The 10,328-nt window shown below is 43.8% G+C and overlaps 1 protein-coding gene across 1 annotated transcript; it reads right to left on the bottom strand.

Annotated features, from left to right (window-relative positions):
* Nucleotides 1-8,661: 8,661 nt before the first annotated feature.
* On the bottom strand, nucleotides 8,662-10,043 carry LOC147624062 (sesquiterpene synthase Agr3-like). The gene has a single exon (XM_086820939.1). It carries the CDS (start codon nucleotides 9,973-9,975, stop codon nucleotides 8,791-8,793), a length of 1,185 nt encoding a protein of 394 aa, XP_086677065.1. The 5' UTR covers nucleotides 9,976-10,043; the 3' UTR covers nucleotides 8,662-8,790.
* Nucleotides 10,044-10,328: the final 285 nt, after the last annotated feature.

Genomic DNA, 10,328 nt, shown 5'->3' with positions numbered 1-10,328 from the left:
AAATCTTCTTAGGTGGCCAATGACCTGTTATTAAGTGAAGATGGTAACATGAGAATATGTGAATAGCTTATTCTCATGTGTAAGCAAGCCTTTAAGGGGTTCCTAAATGGCAAGTCACCTGTTATTTTGTGAACGGTAACGTGAGAACATGTGAATAACTTGTTCACATGTGTTATTATCACAAAAAATCTTGTGATCACGTGAATATTAAATCCCTGGCCTGCACCCTCCAACTTTAAAAGATTCCAAGCCTAGGAAAGTACTTTAAACTTTCCACCCCCAAAGAGGCAGCAAGGCCCGATTCAGAATCAGAATGCAGGAAGATTCCGAAGTGAAGGAAGACCCTTCCCCGAGAATACTTTCTCAGGAGCCCCACCTCTTTCAAGAAATCAGAGGGATGAGCTCAGAACTGAAAACTGATGTTTTGGATGCCAGGGTTTTGGTCACCAGTTAAAAGACTGCCCGACTCCTGCCATGTCAAGGGGACAGGGAAGTCAAGGACCCCGAGTTCAGAGACCAACCCCTTCATACCAGTCTAATCAGGGTCCGTCTCGCCCAAGTTAGGGGGTAACCCCAGAAGAACTCCAGCTCAGCCATCTGCCTCTGTCCAGAGTAACCTCAGAACTCCTTCCCAGAACTAGGACAACCAAAGAGAAAGAGTTCCACCTCAGACTGCAACAGCCAGAGCAGTCACAATTTCAAATGTAGTAGAAGAGGAAAGAGGGCAGATCTATGCTGCAATTGAAAATCAAGGGCCTAACCAACAGTTCTCCGTCATCCATACTCCAGCAGAGTATCAGGGTAAGCCTTTTAAGCTTTTGATTGATTCAGGCAGTTCTCATTCATTCATTTCCCCTGGATGCTTGCATAAGCTAGTCTTAGAACAGAAATCAAGGAAACCTATGCAAGTTGAATTGGCCAGTGTGAAGACTCTTTTCACTCATCATGAGACAGATCTTATCCAGTTCAATCTAGATGGTAATGTAACCGACTGTGAGTTCAAAGTCTTACATCTCAGAGTTTTTGATGGGATCCTTGGAATGGATTGGCTCCACAAAAATCAATCAAACATACACTATCACAATGGAACCATTTCCTTCCATGACCTTCACGGGAACAAAGTTCAAGGAACTGGAGTTTCCGGATCCCCAGACCTTCAGTTAGTAAAAGCTTCCAGGTTGCTGAAAGGAATTAGGAAGAAACAGTAAATTTTTGTTGTCAAAATGAACCCAGTAGACTCGAAGCTTAAGGCTAAAGAACCATAATGGTTAAGTGAATTTGATGATTTATTCCCTACAAAACTAACTGAAATGCCTCCAATCCGGGAAGTAGATCATGTGATTGAATTAACCCTCGGAGCTCAGCCCCAGTAGCCCTACGCACGTACAAAATGCCAGTTCCTGAAGCCATCGAACTCAAGGAACAGCTTAGGCAGCTGTTAGAACCAGGGTTTGTAAGACCCAGTGTTTCACCTTGGGGTGCGCCAGTTCTCTTTCAGAAAAAGAAAGATGGAACGCTTAGACTCTGTGTGGACTACAGAGGTCTAAATCACCTGACAGTTAAGAATAAGTATCCTATCCCAAGAATTGATGAGCTTCTGGACAGGCTAAATGGAGCCCAGATCTTCACAAAGATAGATATCAAATCCGCGTATTACCAGATCAGGATCGATGATCAAGATATACCAAAAACAGCCATCAATACTTGCTATGGGCATTATGAATTTACTGTCATGCCATTCGGATTAACTAATGCCCCAGCTACATTCAATCGCCTAATGCAAGACATCCTCAGAGAATACTTGGATGATTTTGTTCTAGTTTTCTTTGATGACATTCTGATTTACTCAAGAATGCAGCTAACCATGAGACTCATGTCAGAAAAGTTTTTGAGATTCTAAGGAAGCATCAACTCTTTGCCAAAAAGAGCAAATGCACTTTCTCTGCCGACCACGTTGAATACTTGGGCTTTCTGGTATCCAAGGAATTTCTCCAGATTTCGCAAAAGTCCAAGCAGTCATAGATTGGCCTGAACCAAAAACAGTGAAAGAAGTTAGAGGATTCTTGGGATTGACTGGTTGGTATAGAATTTTTATACCAAATTATGCTCTCATAGCTTCCCCCCTGACTAACCTTCTTAAAAAGAATTCCCTATTTCAGTGGTTTGCCAGGTGTCAGAGTGCTTTTGATAAGCTAAAGACTGCCTTGGTAACCAGTCCTGTTCTGAAGCTGCTAGATTTTTCTCTACCCTTTGAGGTAGTAATTGATGCAAGTGGTTTTGCCCTGGGAGGTGCACTCATGCAGGAAGGTCATGCAGTGGCCTATGAATCCCTAAAGCTTAGAACACATGAGAGGAATTATGCTGTCCATGACCTGGAATTACTTTCAGTAGTATATGCCTTAAAGTTGTGGAGACATTACCTACTGGGAAAAAGATTCACTTTGATGACAGATCATCAGAGCTTAAAGTGGATCTTTACTCAGAAGGACCTCAACATGCGCCAAAGAAGGTGGATGCAGACCCTGCAGGAATTTGATTTTGAAATCAAGTACCGCCCAGGCAAAGAAAATGTGGTAGCAGATGCCCTCAGCAGAAAAGCCTCCTTGCTTGCAATTACTGTAGTATCAAATCCTTTAATTATTGAAGCAAGTGAGAAGATCATGCAGGATAGATTATTTGGCCCTATTGCTACCCTACTTATGCAGGAAAGCAAAACTCCTTAGGAGTTGAACAGAGTTCAAGGGTACAGCCTTGATGATGGCATTATGTATTATAATCGCAGGCTATGCATTCCCAATGATCAGGGAACTAAAGGTCAAATTCTGAATGAAGCCCATGATAGCCTTATAGCACGACATCCAGGTTTCATCAAAACCTACATGTCTGTAAAGAAAAACTTCTTTTGGCCTGGTCTGAAAAAGGATATACTAAATCATGTACATCAATGTCTGACATGCCATAAAGTCAAAGCTGAGAGAGTAAAAATGCCTGGGAAGTTACATCCATTAGACATCCCCTAGATGAAGTGGGAATGTATCAGTATGGACTTTATTACTGGATTACCTTCAGTGCAATTAGGTTACAACTCCATTTTTGTGGTAGTTGACAGACTAACCAAAGTTGCCCATCTGATCCCAATAAAAGAAACCTACACTGCAGTGGATGTGGCCAGAGTGTTCCTCAAAGAAATCTTCAGATTGCATGGCCTACCCAGGAGAATAGTAAGTGATCGAGATCCCAAGTTTACTTCAAGATTCTGGACTGCATTTTTCGAAGCAGTGGGAACTTTCTTGGATCTCAGCACAGCTTATCACCCTGAGATTGATGGTCAAACTGAAAGGGTAAACCAAGTAATCAAAGATATACTTCAGTCATGCTGTGGAAGTAGCTAAGCTATCTGCACCTAGTCGAGTTCGCCTACAATGCTTCTTATCACAGAAGTATTGGGATGAGCCCTTTTTCAAACCTCCCTTTGTAACAAGCCTATGTGGCTTTCATTTGTAACCTTCTGATAATTAAAATTTTAAGTTTCTCTTACAATGTCTCGGTGTCATCATGTTTGTTTAACATGGAGTGTCTATCATGTGCCAGTTTGTCACCCAAGGCATCAGAAATGCTCCTGGAGGATCGAGGAAGCTGTGCGCAAGAACAGTGCGAATTTAGCCTCTCCAATGACGATGTAAGCTAAAAATTTACACTGTTCTGGCACTTCTCTCCTTGCCACTCACAATCATTTCTGATGCATTTATGATGAAGTTGAGTACTTTAATTGTGAGAAACAGTAGTTTACAAGATAAAAACACCTTTAATCATGTGTAAAAATACATTGTTTGTCATCCAATGCATCAGAATTGCTCGTGGAGGACTGGGGAACCTATGGCAGAACAGTGCAAATTTAGGCTTTGGAGCGGCAGCGGTGCAAGCTCAAAATTTGCACTGTTCTGGCACTTCTCCCTTAGCCACTCAGGATCATTTTTGATGCATTTATAATGAAGTTGAGTACACTAATTGTGAGAAACAATAGTTTACAAGATAAAAACACCTTTAATTATGTGTAAAAATACATTGTTTTTCATCCAATGCATCAGAATTGCTCGTGGGAGGACTGGGGAAGCTATGCCAGAATAGTGCGAATTTAGGCTCTGGAGCGACGGTGTAGGATCAAAATTCACAGTGTTCTAGCACTTCTCCCCTAGCCACTCAGGATCATTTCTGATGCATTTATAATGGAGTTGAGTACACTAATTGTGGGAAACAGTAGTTCACAAGATTAAAACACCTTTAATCATGTGTAAAAATACATTGTTTGTCATCCAATGCATCAGAATTGCTCTTGGAGGACTGGGGAAGCTATGCCAGAACAGTGCGAGTTTAGGCTCTGCAGCGCGGTGCAGGCTCAAAATTCGCACTGTTCTGGCACTGCTCCCCAAGCCACTCAGGAATATTTATGATGCATTTATAATGAAGTTATGCCAGAACAGTGCGAGTTTAGGCTCTGCAGCGCGGTGCAGGCTCAAAATTCACACTATTCTGGCACTGCTCCCTGAGCCACTCAGGAGTTTAGGCTCTGCAGTGCGGTGTAGGCTCAAAATTTGCACTGTTCTGGTACTGCTCCCCGAGCCACTCAGGAATATTTATGATGCATTTATAATGAAGTTGAGTACATTGATTATGAAAAACAATAACTTACAAGAAAAAACACCTTTAATCATTTGTAAAAATACATTATTTGTTATCCAATGCATCAGAATTGCTCCTCAAGGGTTGGCGAAGCTGTGCCAAAACAGTGCAAATTTGGGCTCCACAGCAGCGGTGCAAGCTCAAAATTTACACTATTCAGGCAGTGCTCCCCCAGGCTACCAGGGTCATTTTCGATGCATTTACAAAAAATTGATGGTACAAACTAGAAAAAACAATGATATACTTGATGAAAATAAGTTTGCAAAAACTGTATTGTATTTATAATAAGAAGTGATACATCATCTTTACAAAAGCTTTCTTACAATATTGAGCTTCCTTCTCTTGTTATTGGTGGGCAGCGTGTGCTCAAGGAGTGATTGTGCTATTTCGTGAGGATCCTCTATGCCTATGCTTTTGGCTATGCCTATACAAGCAAGAAGCTTACCCCTAAATCCAGAACCAAAAACATCGAAGGCAAGGGATTTTTTAATCAGAACTATACATTTGGTACTCTGCGCCATAGAGGCTACACAGAGCACCTTAGAGAGGGCTTTTAAAAAGAAGAGGGTGAAGGCAGATTGAGGGGTGTAGTCCCTGTGGATAATGGTGATGCCATCCACAGGAAGCCGCTAAAGACAGTGCGCTAATGCAGCATCATGTCCATGGACCTTGGCCTGGTCTCTGCTTCCTCCGCCTCTCCCAGAGCAAATGCGTCAACTTTATCCACCCTCTACAATCAAAGGAAAAATCAGAATATTTTCCTATACATAATTACAAATGTTTCTAAGTTGTAAAAGGTTGATTTATTACCTCTTGCTCAATGTCTTCTTTTGCCAAAGTACTGGTGGGGGCAGAGAGGTTAATCGAGGACTTAGCCTCATCCTTTTTAGGTGCTTTGGTCTCCTCCATCACTCTAGCAGCAAGGGTATCCTTTTAAGCCTCTAGCTTGTCTTGTAAGGTTGTGAATTCCTGGTCTGGAACTAGGGCTTGCTCTGCGGTTTCAACCACAGTTTCCTTGACCAAAGCAACTGTCCCTGTGATAGATTCTCGAAGGGATAATATAACACTATCTAGGTGAGGACCGAGGTTGGGGACGTATCAAGATCCACCTCACATCGCGTGCATATAATGCCCAAACATTCATCCATTCTCAAGCCAGCTGCCTTTTCAAGGTCATGAAGAAATAAGTATTCTTCACCTTCCACCACAATGGTACACTCAAGAGATTGATCTGAAGCTCTGGCAGCACCTTGCTCTCCTATTGTGGGGAAGATGGCCCCACATCTTCTACTACAGTGTGTTGTTCAGCTGTAGATTGTGCACCCTCTAGAAAATGCTCTGATGCAAGCTGCTCTTTCATACCAGCACTCGTACCTAGTGCCTTCACTTCCTTGTCATCCCTCAAATACCCTGCCAATTGCAATACAGGCATCTCTACCTCCTCATTCGAATCCTCATCTCGCTGATTAGGAACGCAAAAGTGGCGAGCCACGAGAGGAACCTAGTTCCTAAATTGCCTTAAGCAGCTCAATAGGAACCCATCGGGCGATCATTGGGGCAATGGGGAAATGAGATGGAGTGGGGAGCCAAGTATTGCTCCATGTATGCAATTTGCGTCTCATAATGTTGGGATGCAAGGGCGAGCCACTTTTCAAAGTCAACTTCACGAGCGAATATGACAAAGAGCTCTCTCTTGCACGCCACCCACGGGGTGGTGGAGAGGAACTCGCATAAGTTGTCAAATTGGGTAGCCATGTGAATGCAAAGAGATAGTGTGAGCTCATGCTTGGTTTCTATCACGTGAAAATGAGAAAGAAGGCACCTTTGGCTATTTATAGTTAAAATTTAAAGTTTGGCCTTTTCACACTAGACCGCTAGACAAAAAAATCAAAGTTTGTAAAAATATTAAGATTTCAATTAAATAAAGATTGGTTAAAAAAGAGCCTGCTACAAAATTACAAGCATGTAATCTAATTTAAAATTGTTATAATGTCTTCATTTTTTCCCTCTCTTGTGACATTTACTTCATGTTGATCTCCATCTCCTTGTTGACTTGAAAGCTCGTCATTGCCTTCACCTCGACCTAAAACTCTTGCCCCTCACGTGCATCAAAATAGAGGCTATTTTCCCATATACCCAGTTCATCTTCAAGCTCTTCCACATGCCTACTATGTGTTGGTAGGGGCCAGGGCTATGCACCTTGCTGCTGAAAATTCAAGGGGTCCCCCATTTGCCATGATTCTGAGACCATGGTTGTTCCCTCCTTATGCTTCCCGGTATGTAAAAATATAGAAAGTGGCACAATAACCAAAAAGTGTAAGGGTTAATTCTAGACATGTAGTGGAATCAGATATACTCATCAACTTGAAACTTGACTCTTCCACATTGTCAAAGCCCATGATGCTAAAGTGTTGATGCAGGTCTGCTAGGCTCCAATGCTTGCTTGGCTGCCACTCGCTCAATCCATCCATTTTGCATCATCACAGTTACCTCAATAGGCACAATTTCTTCTTCTGAGTCTTGAAGTGGGATCCATGTCCCATGCTTTTACATCCATCTTTGGTAGTGCAGACGCATGTACAAAATAGAGCGTACCTTCAAGAACCTAAAAGACACTGTAGAATCTACTACATTGCACTTGTACCCATCACCTTGATGTGACCCCTCATTAACCTCCCAGCCCTTTCCTAGTAATCCTTGAATGAGTTCAGATCATACCTCCTTATACAAATATACATTATTTTTATTTTCTGCATTGGCAAGGAATTGAACATGTGTACAAAAAAATGTAAAGGACAAAACCAATTTAGCCCTACTGACCTAGATGTCTTTGAAAACTTGAGTGATGTCTTGATATCACTTACCATCTTAAACTTTAAGCATAAGATGGCCCAAGCATCAGGTTTGGGCCATTCGGGATTGTTAAGAGGGGGGTTGGGGATCTCTTCTAGCTTGCCAAATAAACCTGCTTTTTTATCGACAAAATATGAGTGAGAAAAGAAAAAGATATTATTTTGTACAAGATCACTTGGTCTTTGAGATACAAACATTGCCTCTCCAATGGATGCATACCACTAGTGGAATAGATTTTTTTGTTGATATTGGGACCATGGATCTTGACATAGACTCATGGCATGTATGGATTTGATTCAAGACATAATTGAGGAAGGGAAACCCTAACTAATTTAACCAATACATTTATTTCATTATTATATAACTTTTCATAATTTGTTGACTTGAAAAAATTAAGTAGAATTTGCATAATAATAACTATCATGTATTTCTTGTAATATTAATCTCCACTCTCGGGTTTGGGATATTATCCCAAGGTTTCATGGTTGTGCTCTTCTCAAGTTTGTGGGATTATCCCAAAGTTATGCGGCTATATTGCTCTTAGGGTTGGAGGATTATCGAAGGGTTTCACATAGGCTATATATGCAGCTACCTCATCGACTGCATGTATAATCATGTTTCAAACCTAGAGTAGAGGTAATCGAAGACATATGATTACCTAAATGCAAGAACAATTCTGAGACAATCCTAGAAACAAAGTCGAAGTAGGGCATATCCTTGAAATCTCTAAAAATGAGACAAAGCATATATAAGAACATGGTTCTCCTTGAACTCTCTACAAATGAGACAAACAAAGTACATGGAGGGAGCATATATAAGAATATACCATCTCCATTTCAACACACAAGACAATCACATGCTCACGAGAGGCATAGAGAGCAACATAAAAAGTTACACTTATCTTATCTTCAAACCTTTTTCCCTTAAAGTATACTTCCACATCAAACTCAAAAACTTTATAAAATTCATCTTACACCCTCCAAAAGGGGATTCAAAGAGAAGAAGATTCCTTGTTAGCATGCTCCACTAAGTAGGCCACCCTCCTTTCTCTTTATGCAAAACATCCTATTGCAATGGAGCAAAACATCACATCAAACTCAAAAACGCATGTTGCACACCCAAGAAGGGGATTCAAAGATATGGGATAGATTTTTTTTAAAAAATCACTGGGAACCACAGCCTTAGCACTTCTCATTCAGTACTAATATAATAGCGCATAATAACATTCGTTATATAAAATGTGATGTACGTGCCGTGCTATAGTGCTTCGTCGTTGTCTTGACGATGATGCACGATGAGGCCTTCGTGGGTGCAAGACACGCGGTAGCGGGCTGTCTCAAGGAACCAGGCGAGGCAGCCTGACATGCAAGAGGAGAGGGCGGCCAAGTAGGTGCGCACGCACGGCTGCTGGAGGGCAGGAGCACAGCTGTTCTGAATGGCACCGATGAGATAGACACAGCAAGCGTCCAGGCCCTCCGTCATTCGGGCGACACGATTGATGGCATCTTGGAAGGTGGGGCAAGATGAGCTGTCGGTGCTGTACACGATGGAGGGTAGGTTGAAGTAATCGCCCACAGCGTTCTCAACGCGGCAGGAGATGAGGTCATTGCACAAGCAGATGTAGTCTATGGCAGTGTTGCGGAACTGCTCAATGAGGGGGTTGGCCAATGTGTCGTCATCCAGTTCGATGCCGTTCGCATACTCCACGAGAGCGAAGGCAGGGAGAATGAAGGAGGCTTGGCGGCGGATGTCCATGTAGGTCTCCACGTCCGGCAGCCGATGTGCGCTGCGGAAGGCCGCCTGCACCTTGACGGCATCAAAGTAGTCCGCCATAGTGGCGGTGAATCGGGTGCGGAGTCCAGTCGGCAGGTCCTTGCACGCCTCCTTCCACACCTCGGCGAGTGCCTCCATCCCCTCTCTACTCTTTCTCGTGGCCTTGGATGCAGAAGGGGAATATTCACACTGATGGGGGCGGTCTTGGTGATCAGCGTCACCGTTGCGGAGGATCTCCATGACAAGGTCGGCGTGCTGCGCGCTGGCGGCGTAGTCGGAGCCGAGGGCATCGGGGTGGTCGTCATCATCGTCGGCGACGATGAGCCAAGATATAATCTTGGTGACGTGGACGAGGCGTGTGAGCATGCCGTTGGGTATGTTTCGGCATAGCAAGCGAGGCAGCAGGCAATCTACGAGGAACTGGCGGGCGGCGGTGGAGGGAGGCTGCGCCACGCCCAGGATCCATCCCTCGCACTGCTGCCTCACGACCTCGTATTCCGGGTGCAGCAGTGAGGGGAACGAGCAGTGCAGCGAGGGCACTCGGAAGCTGAGGTCCTCACCAGCAGGCACGCGGAAGCTAGGTGGGCTGCTGCTGACAGCCGCGGCTGCACCAGCAGGAGACACAGCAGGACAGCAGAGCTTGACGCTCGCAGCTGCTTCAGCCTCCATCTCTGTCTCTCACACACACAAACGCACAAACACTCTCTCTTCTCTCTCTGTGTGTGTGTGTGGCTTTGTACACCTCCTTCTCCTCATTAATAGGCGAGAAGCCACTAACTAGCATCTTGTTGTCAGCCTGAGCATCACCACATACTTCAGCACCATAGAATCCCCCTGGGGACCATTCATTGTGCTGATATTAACACGAGGGACAAGGAATCCGACCACAAGCGAAGGAGCGTAGGAGCCATTGTCGTCCGTGCGTGGGAGCCAAAATTCATCGAATCACAAGCGAAGGAGCGTAGGAGCCATTGTCGTCCGTGCGTGGGAGCCAAAATTCATCTGACCACAAGCGTAGGAGC

This window comes from Cibotium barometz, chromosome 26 (assembly GCF_041138505.1).
Source record: "Cibotium barometz isolate CiBa-2024 chromosome 26, ASM4113850v1, whole genome shotgun sequence".
NCBI lineage: Eukaryota > Viridiplantae > Streptophyta > Polypodiopsida > Cyatheales > Cibotiaceae > Cibotium > Cibotium barometz.
This window is presented reverse-complemented; position numbering and strand designations above follow the sequence as displayed.